Source organism: Strongylocentrotus purpuratus, unplaced genomic scaffold (genome assembly GCF_000002235.5).
Source record: "Strongylocentrotus purpuratus isolate Spur 01 unplaced genomic scaffold, Spur_5.0 spur5_scaffold_4, whole genome shotgun sequence".
Taxonomy (NCBI): Eukaryota; Metazoa; Echinodermata; class Echinoidea; order Camarodonta; family Strongylocentrotidae; genus Strongylocentrotus; species Strongylocentrotus purpuratus.
The window spans coordinates 23,626,214-23,645,128 of NW_022145610.1; the positions used below are offsets into that span (position 1 = coordinate 23,626,214).

General features: G+C 38.1%; 1 protein-coding gene across 3 annotated transcripts; it reads left to right on the forward strand.

Annotated features, from left to right (window-relative positions):
• The first annotated feature begins 4,412 nt into the window (after positions 1–4,412).
• Positions 4,413–18,814, forward strand: LOC100888210. 3 transcript variants are annotated; one of them, XM_030997617.1, is made up of 12 exons: positions 4,413–4,841; positions 6,911–7,113; positions 7,741–7,915; positions 8,537–8,875; positions 9,465–9,567; positions 10,162–10,265; positions 10,778–10,843; positions 11,480–11,901; positions 12,403–12,540; positions 13,082–13,299; positions 14,197–14,223; positions 15,469–18,814. In XM_030997617.1, exons 2-12 carry the CDS (start codon positions 6,960–6,962, stop codon positions 16,699–16,701), a joined length of 2,979 nt encoding a protein of 992 aa, XP_030853477.1. In that variant the 5' UTR covers positions 4,413–4,841; positions 6,911–6,959; the 3' UTR covers positions 16,702–18,814. The 3 variants fall into 3 exon arrangements, with proteins under 3 accessions (XP_030853477.1, XP_011674731.2, XP_003723749.2); XM_011676429.2 differs by having other exon boundaries at positions 4,413–4,830; positions 6,914–7,113; XM_003723701.3 differs by lacking the exon at positions 14,197–14,223 and having other exon boundaries at positions 4,413–4,830; positions 6,914–7,113.
• Positions 18,815–18,915: the final 101 nt, after the last annotated feature.

Sequence of the window (18,915 nt, forward strand, 5' to 3'; positions counted from 1 at the left end):
GGGTCTTACCATTCTAAGAAAATGTTGAGATTTGAAATTTCCCATGCAAGTGCGTTATGCTGCTTCAAGCTTTGAAGAGAAAATATTGAAGCAAGAGATACGACGGCAGGGGAAATGGTTGACAAAACGGTTGACGTTATGGTTGATAACATTTTTTAATAGAAAATTAATGGGTTGGATACACGAGTGGATGTCAGAGGGATTCCCATCAAAATCGACCATTACTCTATTAGCTTATACTCCAACTGATGATCTCCTTCATGTACAAGTCATGCAGGCTATAAAAGTCCCGCCAAGTTTTTACCATGCATGGTTACATGTTTTCGTTTTTACCCGGTGGCCATACATAACTAATAGGCCAAATATAGGCTATTTGTACTTTTCTGATAAAATGTTGTATATAATCTAGTGAAAGTTTTTCTAGACCTTTGATATAACAAAATCAATAAAAAAAAAAAAGTAATAAATTCGGTGTCAACTTAATAGACCTGTTTAATTACTATAGGCCTATACAAATACCTGGTAAATGAAAACCAAGATATTTATCTATTAATAAACTAGGCTAGGACTCGGAGCCTTGCCCGCGAAATGTCCCCGTCCTATTCATAAAATTTGACCCCTCAAAATTACTTAGACCATCTAACTGATCGATAAAAAGGTCTTTGTCAGCCTCATGGACTAAATTTATCAGAAAGAAGACTTCTTCTAAATCATCATCATCACCATATACGGGAGTGTAGGATATCCTGTAGGTTTCCCGGTCAGATCATTTGGTACATTAGTAAAGGTCTATATCAGAGCATGCGTGGATGTCAGACTATGCTATAGCAAAGTGTTTGTCTGGTAGCAGTTACTAGAGACTCTGGTAAACTGTTCCAAGACTGGATGACCCGATTGCTAAAAAAAGTTACTCCTGACATTCAATCGACAGCGAGGAGTGAATAGCTTCGATGAATGGCCTCTTGTTGGTAACCCGACACATGCTCCGCCGACGATTGCTCCGCCGACATTTACTCCGCAAAACGCGACAATTGCTCCGCGACATTTGCTCCGCGACATTTGCTCCGACGTCAAATGCTCCGCCGACAGTTGCTCCGCCGACAGTTGCTCCGCCGACAGTTGCTCCGCCGACAATTGCTCCGCCGACAGATGCTCCGCCGACAATTGCTCCTCCGACAATTGCTCCGCCGACAATTGCTCCGCCGTCAATTGCTCCGCAAAACGCGACAATTGCTCCGCCGACATTTGCTCCGCCGACATTTGCTCCGCCTGAAGCGACACTTGCTCCGCCGACATTTGCTCCGCCGACAATTGCTCCGCCGACAATTGCTCCGCCTGAAGCGACAATTGCTCCGCCGACATTTGCTCCGACGACATTTGCTCCGCCCAAAAAGTGTCCCATAAACTACAAATGCTACTAGTACTACGACAAATGCTTCGCCGACAATATTTTCTTTACACCTATTTTTTTCGTTTCTTTTTTTCTTCTTCATTTTCTGAATGCATTTCTTGAAATAATGTAGATGAAATGAAATGAATGAATGTTGATGAAGTGGGAGGAAAAAGGAGTTACCTAAAAGTCATTTCGAATATACTGAAATAACTTTCCATCTATCACTGTACGTCCCATATAATGTATACTAAACACTCATTACATGTCGTGGGAAGTTTTTTAAAAAAAGTAGAGCAGCAAGCCACATTTCCCAATACGCGCATACCTCCTAGTTAATTTCAAGTAGCTCATCAATATGTAATACCTGAAATTACCTCGATCAATGCATCTTACTAGGTAAAGCATTATACAATGTAATAGGTCATCATGGAAGTTTAGAAAATAAGTAAGGGGGATTTACCAAGTGTTGATCTTTTTAAGAGTTTTATAAAGAAACAAAAAGATATTGAATATTTCTCAGCGAAAAAAAGGAACAAGCTTGTTTCGCATTTTAAGAAATGGCGATTTGACTTATGATACTCATGTTGATTTAACTTTTATTCCTTTGCCCCCTCACTCCCCTTTATGCACTGGAGTTCAAATGTGTACAGTGTATTTTTTTTTTACTATAATGTTTTTTTTTTATAACTTTCTTGTCCTTTCATTATTGTTAGTTGTTCTTATACATATTGGTTTTTTTGTTTGTCTAACTATTACCAATGACTTGTAAATATGTAATTTTTATATGATTGAAAATTTAATAAACACACAAATATAAAAAAAAAGTTTAGAAAATAAGGGCACTTATATACGTAAGGAAGAGAACCCATTCAGACGGGAAAATGAGATGGCAGCCTTTCTGCTTATTCACATTTATACAAATCATTTTGTTGCAGTTTGATGTTAGTTCTTCATGATAAGCCAATTGCTCTTCTTCCGGTGGCTTCGTGAGTCCCTTAAATTATTTAGTGAAAACAAAGTACTCGAATGAAACGGAGTGTTTTGCACACTAACATAATATATTAAAGCTACATACACTTAACTAAAGGAAAGAAACCTTTAGAAAATGGACTGGATATTATTGAAAATATTATTCTAAACAAGAATGTACTACATGATTGTATTACTTTACGTTTCAATTTCACGAGAGAAATAGAACTCGAGAGGGGGAGCAGAGAAGAAGTGATGGAAATGAAAGAAGACTAATAGCATGAAAGGAAAGAAAAGAGCAAAGAAGACAAGAAAACGGTGTAAACAGGAAAAGGAGGAGCATGGGAGAGAGAGAAAGAGAGAGAGAGAGAGAGAGATAGCCTTGAGCTTTGGATCAGCTAATGAGTAATACATGAAACAGATTTTGAGCGGAGTAATTATCTTTCGCCGGAGAACTTGCGTAAGGAGCTATAATTTTATTTTTTATTTTTTTAAATCAAACATTATGGGGAATAGCAAAAGACGGTTGTCTTTTTTGTTCTTTTCTTTCCTCTCATGTTATTAGTCTTCTTTCATTGAGGTAATTTCAGGTCTTACATTATTGATGAGCTGTTTGAAATTAACTAGGAGGTATGCGCGTATTGGGGAATGTGGCTTGCTGCTCTATTTAAAAAAAAAAAACTTCCCATGACATGTAATGAGTGTTTAGTGTACATTATGTGGGACGTACAGTGATAGATGGAAAGTTATTTCAGTATATTCGAAATGACTTTTAGGCAACTGCTTTTTCCTCCCACATTATCAACATTCATTCATTTCATTTCATTTACATAATGTCATGAAATGCATTCAAAAAATGAAGAAAAAAAGAAAGAAACAAAAACAACCCGTGAAAAAAAAATATTGTCGGCGAAGCATTTGTCGTAGTACTAGTAGCATTTGTATTTAATGGGACACTTTTTGGGCGGAGCAAATGTCGTCGGAGCAAAATTAATGTCACCGGAGCAAGTGTCGCTTCATGCGGAGCAAATGTCGGCGGAGCAAATGTCACCGGAGCAATTGTCGCTTCAGGCGGAGCAATTGTCGGCGGAGCAATTGTCGGCGGAGCAATTGTCGGCGGAGCAATTGACGGCGGAGCAAATGTCGGCGGAGCAAATGTCGGCGGAGCAAATGTCGGCGGAGCAAGTGTCGCTTCAGGCGGAGCAAATGTCGGCGGAGCAAATGTCGGCGGAGCAATTGTCGCGTTTTGCGGAGCAATTGACGGCGGAGCAATTGTCGGCGGAGCAATTGTCGGAGGAGCAATTGTCGGCGGAGCATCTGTCGGCGGAGCAATTGTCGGCGGAGCAACTGTCGGCGGAGCAACTGTCGGCGGAGCACCTGTCGGCGGAGCATTTGACGTCGGAGCAAATGTCGCGGAGCAAATGTCGCGGAGCAATTGTCGCGTTTTGCGGAGTAAATGTCGGCGGAGCAATCGTCGGCGGAGCATGTGTCATGGAACCCTCTTGTTCTCTGATACTGTGAAGTTCACAAAAAAGCAATCTGGATCGAGTCTATCTATACCGTGAAATATCTTGAAAACTTGGATCATGTCTCCTCTTACCCTCCGGTAATTATATTGTATATATATTGTTTAAATATACAAACTGATGCCTTCAATCGGGAAGGGGATATGTACGACGCTCCTGAAAAACACACCCTCAAAACATACACACTAGCTTTTGTGAACAAAACAACCAAAGTGGATGTTAAGAAATAGTATGTTTTTCATGCAATTCTCAGTTTTAGGGCCGGGTATTTACAAAAACTTCCATACTTCCTCATAAAAGTGCTTCATCGAGGGAAAATGCCACTTTATACACACCAATATTCTTTTCAAACACATCCACTTTTGTATAATTGTCTTCTGCGACATGAACATCTTCTCATTCTCTGTAAGTATCGTTGCCAGGTATAGATTTTCTAGCGCAGAAATGTTCGTGCGTAAATACTTGTATGTCCTTCACACGTAAACGCACTAACGTGCGCTCTGATCTGCTAGAGATACACAGATACCATGGAGACGACGCTGCTTCAGGGGAATTACCGTGTGTGAAACTAAAATTAACGGATTAATATTTTTGAAATGAAAGAAAATCGTCGTTGCAGAACGTCAAATATTGGATTATCTATAACGCAATGATTGTGAAGAGGCTACATACCTAGCGAATTACGTGCTGAAGGGGTGTAATTTCATGATCAATCGACTGTTATTTTCAAACGCGTCTTTCCAGAATCAGGCATGGGTATCGTCAAGTGATGCGGCGCCTGTACCGCAGCGGTGGAGTCTGGCAAGTTACGTTGGGATTTTTCGGAGCCGTTCAAGATCCAGATCCAGCCGCTTGAAGAATAAATCAAACGTTTACTCTGCAGAATATATCTCCGTTATCATAAGAATTTTTCAACGATTTCTAATTTAATGTGCTAAAAAAGTAAGAGAGCTCAGCTAATATAGTCTACAGTAGACTAGAATAATGTTAAAAACATTTTTTCTTGAATTTAACTGAAGTTGTTGTTGTCATGTGTCGTGTGACATCGTTCTCTTGTCTTCTTGAACTCGTGAAAGATGAAATTTATTCAAATTTAAATTTGAAACCCAGTGATTAAATAATAATTATGAGCTGTCTTTTTTGTATTATCCAGTTGAAACCTTATTTGGTATTTAAGCATCAACAAAGCAAAATTGATGTCGATCAGTACAAGTAACGTGTAATTCAATCGTGATAACTGATATCTGATTAGACCGAAAGCTTCAGTCTCTATAATCGTCGGTTGTTCCACTGAGACTACGTCTGGCTCCACTAGACCTCCGGTTATAGAGACTGAACGACTGCCTATGCCAGCCTGTGTTGAACTTATTCCGCTAGATTTTAGCCGCTAGGCCCCTCCCACAAACTTGCCACGGCCGTATTGTTATGCCCCCAAAATCCCCCAAAATGTCATTTTACCTCGTTCATTTCCAATTTTAAATTAGGCCTAGGCTATAATACATCGGTTCCACTTACTAACTTGATTGATATAATCCGTTTAATGGTCCCTTTTAAGGAAATTATCGGTCAAAATCGACATCCATGTTGAAAATCTTGCAAGCCGTGTTAAACTCTCGCTGCCGTCAATCTCATCCCTTCTAGTCTACGCCGAAGGCAAAATGATTATGAAGGAAAAACTGTGATAACGCCATTACGAACGTGTAGATGGCGCACAGTTTTTCCTTCATAATCATTTTGCCTTCGGCGTAGACTAGAAGGGATGAGATTGACGGCAGCGAGAGTTTAACACGGCTTGCAAGATTTTCAACATGGATGTCGATTTTGACCGATAATTTCCTTAAAAGGGACCATTAAACGGATTATATCAATCAAGTTAGTAAGTGGAACCGATGTATTATAGCCTAGGCCTAATCTAAAATTGGAAATGAACGAGGTAAAATGACATTTTGGGGGATTTTGGGGGCATAACAATACGGCCGTGGCAAGTTTGTGGGAGGGGCCTAGCGGCTAAAATCTAGCGGAATAAGTTCAACACAGGCTGGCATAGGCAGTCGTTCAGTCTCTATAACCGGAGGTCTAGTGGAGCCAGACGTAGTCTCAGTGGAACAACCGACGATTATAGAGACTGAAGCTTTCGGTCTAATATCTGATATGAAATTTAATATTGATATTTAATATGGTTCATATTTATTGGCATTCAGGCATATCTAATGATAGAGTTAGGTTGTCTGATTTGGAGACGAACATGCAGTCTGAAGGGCGGCCAAATCTATTATAGTGTCAACTCTTTTTATTCTTTAATCAGTACAAAAAGTTGACACAGTTTTTAAAGCAGAAGCTATTGTCAACTAACTAGCTATTGCCAACTAAAGCACAAGATATGATCCTGTTGGCATTTGATTTCATATGATGAAAGGAAATTATATGGTATTTCTTTGAGTACAGAGAGGTTGTAACATTAGTCTGTGTTTGATTCTTTTTCATTAAAACAAAAGGTGTGTTTTGCAATAGTCTACATCTTCGTAATTTTTGGAGCTGTAATCTTGTCCATTAGGATTAAAGTACATGTATTTTCAAATGTTCAACATTTTGATTCTGCAGGAATTTTCTATAAAATGCTATAAGATCACAAGTTAACATTAATTTGAAAATACCCTCCAACTGCTCCACAGAGCCCTAGAAAATGTATGCAAATTGACTCACAAACTTCATAACTCTGTGTGCTCTCAAGCATTTCACTTGGATGATGATTTAATGCCACTTGATTTGTACAGGTCAACAGAAGGGATTAAGCAGGAAAAAAAATTGAGCATTACTCAAAAGCAAAAACAATGATTGACCTGAAATTGTGTACATCAAAGTTTACAGTACCTGGTATTCTGGACTCAAGATCTGAAGAAAAAATATCAGGTCCTTTGAACAAGTAGTTTCTGAAATAGAAAACTCCTCCAGACACCTTACTAGGGTCTAGGCCACAGTACTGGTAAATGCAAATTTACTAATCTATCTATTGTCTACATTACAGATACACTTCTGCTACATCCTCAAAAATATTTCCTCTCCAAGCAAAGATGATGATGGATAGTAGTGTCAGGATAGATGAAACGTCATGCGGACAGGTTGTCTGTCAGCATCCGTCCTGCTGGTACTCCAATCGACGGAGAGAGAGGGGGCTTCCTAAGACCCAATATGTTGAACATGAAGAACAAGGGACTACCTCCGATGGTAAGTCTGATACAGTCAAACCTGCTTTAGTGACCACCTGTCTATGAAGACCACATTTTTTGTTTCCCTTGAAAATGGTTTCTCATTGAAACATGTACACCTGTACATGTACTAGAACCTGTCTACAAAGACCACCTGTCTACAAAGACCACTTTTTGTGCTTGGGCGGTCACTATAGACAGGTCTGACTGTATCATCAAACTTTAGAAGGCAGTAATTATTAATGATTTGCCCAGGAACTATCTTGGCCTTAAAGGTGCATTTCAACATTTCTTTGGCTTTGACAAACTGAAAAAATTATGACTATCAAGAAAAACACAATTTGTTTTGGTCAATTAATCAAAACTTCAGGTCAATAATGGCATTTCTATTTCTTATTGACTTTAAAAAACAATCAGGTTGACCAAACATTTCTTTTTCAAACTTCGCTATGTTTAGGTAATTGTAGCACAATTTTGAAAAACCTTTTTTTTAAATGTTAATCATATATCACTTTGAGTGTAACATGTTTTTTATTTTTATGACACCAGTTTAATTAGGCTGTAGATCTGTACCAAGTTTTACCCCAAAATCATGTCCAAAATTGAAGCATATTGTATGATTTCATGTCTTTTTCCATTGGTACAGAGGAACTTCCAACCCTCAAGGTGCTGAATATGCTTGGAGATTATGGTTATGACTCCGGTGATCGTTACCCCACCGGGCGACCGTTGCCAAGGAGGAGACTGCCCCAAGCCAGGGGTGTGGATGATGATGCAGAGAGAAGTCATTCAGCTCCAGTTATCCGCCAACTGATAGATCAGTGAGTGTACCAGCATCAAGCAGCACATTTGTATAACCTTGACGACATATTTTATGTTTGGAGCCAGAAGGATGTAAAATGATGCAAGTTAATTAATGCCCTTCTGGCTCCCAACAGAAAATATACTCGGGATATTTTACCCTCCTTTTACATAGCTCATTTGGGCTATGGTTGGCAAATTGTGCCAACATATTTTATTTCTTGTATACTTACAATTTTTAACTTAAAGATGGATCCCTTTTTATATAGATCCCATACATGTATGTGTTAAGTCCCAATTTAATTGTGATGATATTACTCCATAGAGTACCTTTATGTTAGCTGTTTTAACTTTAGTGGTTCAGGACCCCTTAACACAAAACTTAGCAAATGATTATATCATCAGTCGATTGTACAATTGAAAATATCAATCAGTCGCCAACTTTTTCTTTGTATTGGGGAGCCCAGGAGGGGTTAATATTTCATTGTCGGGATGGTATGGTGGACTTTTTATATGAAGTTTAACATGAGTTGACTTTGCTGTGTCCTGTAATAAGTATGCTGTGAGATGTGTTCACAATAGTGATTCTAAATGGGCACCTAGAATGGATAATGAACCATGATTCTACTTCTTTTCAACAGACCTCAACGGAATGTGCCTAGCTCTCTACCAAAGTATACCTGTATGCCCATGACCCCCCAACAAACACCCGTCAACCAAACACCCACCCAATCCCAAGGCACACCCCAGAAGGCCAAATCTCCAGCCAAGCAACGCCCCACCAACAAATCGGCTCCAGCTCGCACAGCTCCACTCAACTTCCTAGAGTTTGTGAATGGGGTCAAGAAGGTCGACATGAGAGATTCTCTCGGGGTCGGTGGGCTCAAACACCAAGGGGTAATACCACAGAATCGCAAGGTCTATGTATGGTGCCCTGCAACGGCTGGACTCCGGGAGAAAACAGATGCCTCACAGGGCAGGTGAGTGCTTCCTGTAGTCAACCATTCACAGAAAATGAGATTCGTGAGCATAGGCAGCTCTCAAAGAGGGCGGCTTAAAGATTCAAGGGAACGGCTGTAATGTCGAAATCTATCATTTACACTCATTTAATTTATTTATTTTTTATTTCTAATAAAATCTCTAGCAAAATTCTGATAAAAATTGGCAAAATAGTTTTGGACTTAAATCAGTTGAATTAGTCTCAACTTTGCATGGGAAATTATTATCAAGGCTTTATCAATGTTATTATGATTATCTGTTGATTTATTTCTTGTTGTTGTGTAATACATATTGCTGTAAATGTAACATTTCTCTAAATAACCACTGGAATTTGAAGATGGCAGTATAACGAATTGTCTGGGTACCCAGTTTGCAACCCAAATAAAAAGGTACGGTAAGCTGTTAATTGCTGCAATTAAATCATCTATTTAAACTCCTTTAGAATATCCATAAAAAGCCTATAATAAACATTGTGTAGCCCTATCTATAGCCATAATAATCTAATGATTAACAATATTCATATATGAGAGTTTTCTGATCCCCCTGAACTGTATATCTGTTGTATTCCAGGCCTGAAGATGGTGCTACAAAAATAAAGGTCCATCCTAAAGATGTGACTGAAGATATGATCCCAAAGAATCTTAACACAAATCAGAACAAGAACCAGAAGATGGTAGGTTTTCATTGTATTTTGTTGAATCATGTTTACCTATTTACTACCAAGATTTATAATGTCAAATATGTGGTAGAAGTATTGTTCGAGAGCATATTCATGACAGAGCACAGATGAAATGGTAGACTGTCTTGCTGTAAGATTTGCTTCAAGATCCAGATATATTGACTGGAGCTATAGGCTGGTGTACGGCATTGTCCTACAAGTTCAGGTCGAGTGGTTTAAACATTTCATTCATTGGAGATGATAAAGATGATGGTTCAAGCCTTGATATAGCACTAATGTCCTATGACAAGACATTACGGTAATCTACATTTGCCACTTGATTGAGGGGTAGGTACCTGGTAGGGAGAAATTCCTTGAATTGTAGAGTGTCATTATAGGCACTATTAGTGCAACAATGGAGTGACTTGTCAGTTATTCAATTACTAATTCTCGGCATGAAACTTTTATGAATCTGACCGACTTACGGAACTCGCTAACATTTCATTTCATGCATTCAAAAGTTTCTCTTTTTTTACAGTATCACTTACCTGTTCAATCAGTGGAAATTCATTTATTTGGATTTGTTGTGTTGTATTTTTTTGTTTGTAGAGGAAGAATTTCACGACGCCTACAGGAGGGAGACCTTACACCCATCCAGCCAGGTCACCCCCTCCCAATACCAGACGTACCTTACCTCAAGACTTTGATGAAGGGTAAGTTTTGAATCACAGAAGCGGAGAGACATTATTAGGTCCTATCGCTGTTTTAATTAGGAGAATAGAGCTGGTAATGGTATACACTATACAGACCGCTTCTTTGTCTGTTGCATTGCAGATCAAGTCTAAAATTTAGTTATTTTGATAGACCTAGGTACCTAGCCCTCTAACACAAAGCTGAGCATAATTGTACGGTTTTATGATCGATTAATTAATCGCATTAGTCTTCTTCACATTTAAGCAACTTAAAAGATTTGTTCCCCCTCTTTATCTCTCTCTCTCTCTCTTTCTCTTTCTCTCTCATTCTCCCTCTCCTTACAACTTTACTCATTTAGTTTTAAAATGTATGCCTTGGTATCATTTTTTTCTTGATTAATCAAGCTAATTCATGCATATACTGCTTATATCATGTGCCTGATAACAGGCTCCGAATCCTGTCGATTTACAGGTGTTTTCAGTATTTTTAAAGTTTTCGAGTCTGACATTCTGGTTTTTTTTTGTAATAACAGAATTGCACAGTTACTTCAGTTACCAAGAGAAGTGCTACTTGAACTGGTGGAGCACACCAAAGAGAGGTGAGTCGTAGTGTACTAGGTGTCCATGAGATCACAGGACAAAGTGCAATGCATATCCAGTACAGTAGTTGCCTCTTTATGCCATAATTGGTACTTTTGTGTGTACTTGTATTAGAACATGTCATGCATGATAAGCATCACGTCAATTAATTGTGGAAATAATCACCAAGAATGAAAGGAGATGGATGGATATACATGTACATATATTGCTTCTATACTCTTAACCTCTGCTGATATATCAGGACCCTAAATATTAAAGAGTGAATACAAAATAAAGTCCACTTGCTAGTTGCTACACACGTTCATAAATTCTACATCATTCACTTGTGAATCTTATGGGTCACCCAAAGAGAACAGAAAGTATTCCAATTCAATTTGACCGATTCATGTTAAAAATGAGAATTTTGAGAATTGTAAAGATATGTATGGATGGAATAAATTAATGACAATTAAGATAAATTGGTTAATACTTCAAGCACAAATAGTTTATCCATAGTAAAAGGGACTATTATTCGGTCCTAAATATCATGCTGCTCACATTGCATGCTTTTAGTATCTTAAAAGTTAACTGACATGATTCTTGGTAAAAGGTAAAAAGGTTGATATTGATCATTCCCCTACTTTTATCTTGCTCAGTGATCTCTTTGACAAGAACAAGGTCGCTATGCTCCTGGAGAAACTCATGCCTCACATCCACTTTGAGAAGAACGATGTTACGCAACAGCATCCCCCGATCCTCTCACCTGTCAACACCCAAGTACCCTCCCAAACTGCCGCCCCATCAGCACCACTGCACTCTAGTGGAATACTCCGGCAGAAGAAGGTGACGCTATTGGACTGCCGCGAAAAGAGGATGGATCCAATAAGGGCACCGCCCCCTACGAGGAGCATGCCGTTCTTCCTCGATGAGAGCGGGATGTCTGGGATCACGTCTTCATCCTACACGAGGCGGGAAAGGCCAGATCATCATACGGAAGACGATCGGGAGACGACGTTGATTTCCCCAACTATAGCTTCGGAGGAAGTGACCAAGAGGAAAGCACATCGGCCAATTAGAGGTGAGATTATAGGATAATGTTGGGTCAGATATGCTACTTGATCAGGGAACCAATGTATGCTTGCAATGACTTTCATAAGAAAATTGAATGCAAGGAACTGTGAATTTGAAAAAAAATATGAAGCAGTATTTCTTCTACCATGAATGCCAAGACATTCTCTTTATCATTTTACACATGTAGGTGTGCAATCACGGGACATACGGTTGAAAGTCCTCTCCAAGACAAGATGTTTGAGAATCAATGTTTAAGAGAACTCAAACACTGACTTGGTTTAGAACTTTGCATATCTTAGTCACAATACCTGTTCAGTAAGTTAATGTACCTTTAGTATACAGGTGAGCTTTCTATAAAATTTTCAAAGAGTTTGAAGCTAAGTTGATGAATCCTATAGGAGCTTAATTCTCATGTGGTTGAAAAAATTGATAATGGCCAGCTAGTGTAAAGCAATAATTCATTTGCTTTATCATTATCATTATTCTCTATATATTTTGTTTCCATCAGGGGGACCGACTGAGATGTCAAACTACTCTCGACGCAAGGTGACCTCCGTCTCCGCCAAGACCTTACCCCCTCTACTGCCAGGGGTCAGATCCATACGACCTTTCAACTACACCGATCAGTCCTTTGATCTTGCTCTCAGTAAGTTACATGAAGAACAGCCTCAGAAAACAATCAGATTATTGCTTGAGTCTAGTGTCGGCACCTGTATGCCCATTCGGCCATCACTAAAATGTTGGAGTTGTAGGAACATTTTCATTTTAAGATGTAGTGAGCAGTAGTATAACTTCAAATTTTTTGTTGAAGTGTTAATTATCATAAAAAGCCAGTTTTGTTTATTATGCCATCTATGAAGTGATGCACATCAATTTGATTTGAAAGATTGATGGATGCTCAGTAAGGTCCCTGAACACTTGATGTAAAGATATAAACATACAAAACGTACAAAGATTGTGCATATACTTTTTCGCTGGATTGAAGTGTTCTGCACTGATAGCTGTCTTATCGTGAATGGTTTCTTGATATCGTGTCTTTGGAGGATCGCTTGGTAGGATAAGACCCATCACTCATGGTAATTTAGGACTCAGTGGGTGATTCTACCTCTGAAATAGCAAAATGAAATAGAAATGATAAATTTTTGTTTGAGTGAAGATAATTTCTATTTTTTTCTTCTCTCAAACAGGTCCTTTGAGCACGCTGGAATACGAGCCTTCTGAGAAATCCTCCAGCCCCTTCTCCGGCAAAGCATCCACTGTGTTTGCTACCGTCCCCAGTCACTTCTCTGGTCGCACCCCTCCCCAGACCCCCTGCTCGGCGTGCGAGCGCACCCCCATCCCTCCCATACCGAGGATGGGGTCGGCGCACTATTCAACCATCTCCACCGTACCAAGCGATGACTTTGTGAGTATAGTTACCATCTTGCCTTTCCTTAGGGTATTTAGTACAAAATATCATATTCTCTTCTACACATATAGCACAGGTCGGTCACTCAGGGATGGCCCTCCATCATCTCACACTAGATCGGTGGGTTGGTTGCATAGGCGTTGGGTAGACATTTCATTCATTTACACTTGTATTCATTACATTTGGTGCTTGTAACTATGGGTGGGTGGACATCAGTAGTTGATACAGCTAGTATATAAGCCATTCTTTTCATGAATTTAAATTTGCGAATTGTAGTTTATCGGGAGCTTAATTAACAACACACGAAAATGAGCTGCTGATCCATATGTGAACATGAATGTTATGTAACTAGCATTGATGATTTTAAATAAAAAAAACTCACCAAAATTTGTTTCCTTTTTATTTTTCTTGTGAAAATATTGGCTTATACAGATTTCATCCATTTAAACTTATACATGTATTCATTACCATTCTGTGTTTATGACCTATCAATTTACCATTGCGGTGCTTTTTACCATTCCATTATACCCATTCATTGCCTTTTCCCATTCCATTACCTATTTGGTGCATGGTGCTTATGATATTATGATTATATCTCCTTTTAAATTTGGATAAGCCATTACTGGTAAAAGCAATGGAAGTTGCAATCGGTTAAATCTCCCCCTTATTTTAACTCACTGTAATTTTCCATGCACCATGATAAATGCTTTTTCACCAATACCTGCGGTTACCCTGTAAGTTTCCTTATTCATACAAATGGGTTATATTGTACCTCTTTACTTCATATCATAAAGCATTAATAGGTGTTCTTTATCCATATCCTATTATGTATTTCATTGGTTCATGTTTTTTTTTTTACATTCATCTCTTTCATTGCACCATAAAACCCAATAGCCGGAGTTGCATTGGGTTGATTTTGAGGTAAAGGTTTTTCTTGTGGTCCATGTTGTGTTGCACTGTTTGAAGAAATACCTAGCTGCACATCCTTGATATAAATTCTATATTATATGAATTGTATACCTCATCCAAATATTCTTTAGTGTAAATCAAAAAGATGTGATTGATTTACTTACATCAGTGGAATATGAACATTCCTCAGAAGATTATTCTTTTCTTGTCAATAATCTTGTTATAAATGAGATATTTGCACAATACATGAGGCACCTGTTTGCTGTGAGTCTGCACACACTATATTTATTATGATTAGGATAATCTTGACCTGGGCCCCATTTCACAAAACTTGTCATCATTGCCAAATGACAGTTTTTATTATAAGCTACTGAAATCCATGCTTTTGATTGGTTATCAGCAGACTTGTCACTGATTTTTGTCATTTGTCATTGAAAAAGGGCTTTGTGAAATGGTTCCCTGCTGGCATAAAACTGTAAATGATTCACAAAGCTGTCATATTGTTCTGTGCCAAAATTGTGAGTCTTAACTTTCCTGAGAAAATGAGTATACCTGAAAGCATTAAAACCAGGCTCACCATCAAGTATACATTTCTTCAAGTCTAAACAATGATATCCTGCTAATTCATCTATGAAGACATTTAAGAAAAAAACATGTATGATTAGGGTAATGATTAATAGGCTTAACACAGAATGTAAGTCAAATTTTCTGAAATCCATCATTTCGTTATAGTGTTTTTCTGTCCTTTTGAACCATTTAACCATTTCCCCTCAAATTTCATGTTGCTCTTTACTTTTTTTCTTAGAATAATATAGACATCATTTGATTAGTGTTGACGTAATCATGATTCTATTGGTTTCCTTTATATAGTTATCCTTAGGACTGTTAGCTTTCTCAAATGGACAGAAAAAAACCAAACACAAATGAATGTCAGATAATTATTGGTTGTTTTGTCACTAAGTGTATGTATATGTGTAATTAAGCATTTGATGTTGTATCATCTCTGTATCACTTGTATGAGATATTTTTTGTCAAAATAAACAATTGTGGTTTGTGTTTATTGTGTTAAGCAAATTTTACTAAGTGTATTTGATTTTAAAAATTGCTGTATTGCTGTTGACAAATTCAAAATTGTCTTTACATATTTGGGGGATAAGGTCACTTTGTATGAAGTGCCAGAGTTAATTCAAAAGTATTTGACATTGTAAGTTCTGTATTTCTTCTAAATTCTATCTTTATTTCTATTATTCCTCTCAGAATGCAATTCACGGGGGTGCCCCAAGCCATGTCTTCCATGTCCCTTATGCTACTTCGGATGAGGTGAAACAAGAAAGTCATCATGATGCCCCACCACCTGGTGCTACAAGGGTCCTAGAACAGATGGATGTAGTCAACCTGCCCCCTGGTAGCTCTATTGCCCCTTCCTCTGTGGAACCAGGAACTCCTGCAGAAGACGACGAGGCCGAGCAACGCAACGTCCGTCAGGATCGACCTGTGGGAACTGCAAGTACGGGCACCAGAGGTACCTACTCCGTCCAAAGCCCTGCCAAACCACCAGAATCAAGTACACCGTACGATGCTGCCACCAGTGTAATGGCTCAGGCATCAGAGAAAGCTGCAGGATCACCACTGGCTCTGTATACCCCGTTGCCAGCGGCACAGACCCCAGAGGTGTGGCCTGTGGTGGATGAGAGGGAATACATGAATTCACCAGAAAGGAACAATGAACGGTTGTCCACCAAGCAGATCGATATGATCCTTGCCCCAGTAGCGCCTCCTCCTTCCCCAGAACCAGCTGGCATGGATGTTGACTATGACATCCAGGAGATGAGCAGTAAGAGCACGGCGACGCCCTCTCTCACACCCCTAGCAGAAGAAGAGGAGGAGGAGGAGGAGGAGGAGGAAGAAGAAGAAGAAGTCAGTGTGGCTCCTGAAGTGATGGCCTTGCATCATCAGCCTGACCAAGGCCTTGATGCACTAATGGGGGATAATGCAGAAGAAAAGGGTGGTAGCACAGGGACGAGGGGGACCGAAGCTGAGAGGACAGGGACCAGTTCAGGGGGATACCTCGGAGACGACGAAGGTGCTGAGAACAGTACTCCAGGAGAAAATGGAGCGGGTCAAACGAATCAAGGAACTATCAATGAGTCTGTCCCAGGTGATCAAGCGCCTCAAAGCCTAAATCTAGAGACGGAAGGGCTGGATACTATTGATTCCACAGCTGGAAAAAACACTTTAGCATCTCTTGCTGAGGATGAAGAGACGGAAGGGCTGGAAACTATTGATTCCACAGTTGGAAAAAACACTTTGGCACCTCTTACTGAGGATGAAGAGACAGAAGGACTGGAAACCGTTGATTCCTCATTTCGTAAAGACACTTTAGCATCTCTTACTGAGGATGTTGAAGAGGATGTCCCAGTTGCTTCTGATGGTAACCAAGTAGAACAACCTGATTTGGAAAGCACAGAACAAAACAACGAAGTCACATAGTCAACAGAACAAGCCAGATAAGATCAAACCACCCTTAGTTGAATAAGATGGAACTGATCAAACTACAAGATCGACTTTAAATAAACAGTTTATCAAATATTTGAACAGGATAATATTTGTAATTGTATTGCATAATTTTGCGTCGATATGTGGTTAATTCATTCGAAAACTTCAGTATGAACTTCTACCGTCCTTGATATGCTACTACATTTGCCAGTATATTAATATTTTAAGTTTGTTTTATCCCTGTACTTTATCATTATTTACCATTTTCAGTTGATGTTTTTGTATTAAATATGAGAATTCAATATACTGTATATATAAATATATAAACACAGGAGATCATTAAGAAAAGAAGACACATCGATGTAATGATCGAAGTAAACAATGTATATGAAATAGTAATCCTATATTAGAAAGAAAATGTGCAGCTGTATTGAAATAAAAGAGTATAATATATGACTTGTCACAAAAGTGAACAGTGAGCATGGATATGGCAATAGGTTTACCTCATGGCCAAATTTTAGAGAATTTTTTCATTCTTTATCATTAATCAACCTCATAAATTCCATTAATGTAAAAAGGGTTGAAACTTTTAAATTTGTTATCGTTGAATGGTTGAGATCATTAGGGATCAGTTCTATGACTGTTATACCGGTGAAAATTCAAAATGGGTCAACACCTTTTAGATGCGTCATAGACCTTATGTCCTACATTTATATCATAATCAAACATAGATTGGTGAACTAGAAAATATACGATACTAACTTTCGTATTGAGTGCATATCGATCCCAAGTGGTGCTCAAAGACACTTTTATTACCCTGGCTTTAGCCCAGTTCTCCTAAGGTGCTAAAAGCATCCAAATAATGAATTCCTACCAGGTACCCATTCACTACACCTGGGTGGAGAATGGCAAATGTAGATTAATGTCTTGCCAAAGGACTTTAATGCAGCAGGTCTTGAACTGTGAACCATATGATCTAGGGTCCAGTGGCGTGTCTACCAGTCAACGACACCTGTCATATATATGTTGTAATATACAGAATGTATTGAAGATATAAGTTGGTCATATTTTTCCCTTTTGTTTTGGTGCAGTGAATTTCAGTGATTTACAGAATTATACAGAGTAAAATTCCTTCCATTTTCTGACTGAGTAAAGATATGCCTTGTATTAGTAAAAACCGTCCAATTTATTTTCTATTGAGGCTGTCTGTATATCAGTTGATATATGTCTGAATGAGTCAAATGGCTTCCATTTGTATTAATATCCGTCCAATCTATTACATGCAAACTCTTGTAACAAATTTACACTGCTTTTTATATTTATGATATTGTCCATATTTAATTTGTTGGGGGTATAGTTATATATTTATATGTTTAATAATAGGTAGATTAACTAATAGTGATTGTATTCATTGTACATGTATTTAAAATGGATCTATAATATGCCTGAAGTATCATTCTTGAAAATCATGAAGAAGACAAATATTCTATGCAATTGAATCTTGAGCTAGGAGTAGAATTCCCCACTTAAAATAATACTAATTCATAATAATAATAATATTCTGCTTTTATATAGCGCTTAATTGATACATCAATGCATGTCTCTATAAGCACTTTACAGATATCATCTTGCCCATACCCGATGTATACACATTCTCCACTCCTTGAGCATTCAAACCAGGCGTCATTTTACAGACGCTCACAATTGTATCCAAATAAATGTCTGGTAATGTGATTGATACTGCATTGCTTGAATTTTTCTTAGAAAAAAAAATTCTTCTGTTTTGTTGTGCATAAAGTGACTATCATCAGTTAACTGAACAATTAGCATTTCCAAGGTACCGGTATAGATTATTGTGGATTATTATCCATGATGGAAGATTGGAAGTCAATATAACAATTGATGTGGGGGTATATATTATCAGAAAATAAAAAATGAAGACTGTTGTTATTTTTGCTTATTTATTTTTATTCATATTTGTATTTGTTTATTTAATTATTGATTTATTTATTTTCTTATTTATTAATTTATTTATACTTATACATTTGTCTTGCCCCATTTAAACTTAACTTTAACTATAAAACAGTGGTATATGTCTGAAAAATGAGTCAAACCCAGCTTAATTTGTGTTTTTATTGTTTGTGTGTGTTTACGTACATGTTTTTTTTTTTTTTTTTTAATCTTGTCTTAATTGTTTCTTTCAAATCT

Coding starts and splice junctions, on each gene's coding strand:
- LOC100888210 (XM_030997617.1), top strand. CDS start 6,960: ATGATGATGGATAGTAGTGTCAGGATAGATGAAACGTCATGCGGACAG. Junction 10,266..10,777: donor CCTCAAGACTTTGATGAAGG/GTAAGTTTTGAA, acceptor TTGTAATAACAG/AATTGCACAGTTACTTCAGT. Junction 12,541..13,081: donor GTCCTTTGATCTTGCTCTCA/GTAAGTTACATG, acceptor TCTCTCAAACAG/GTCCTTTGAGCACGCTGGAA.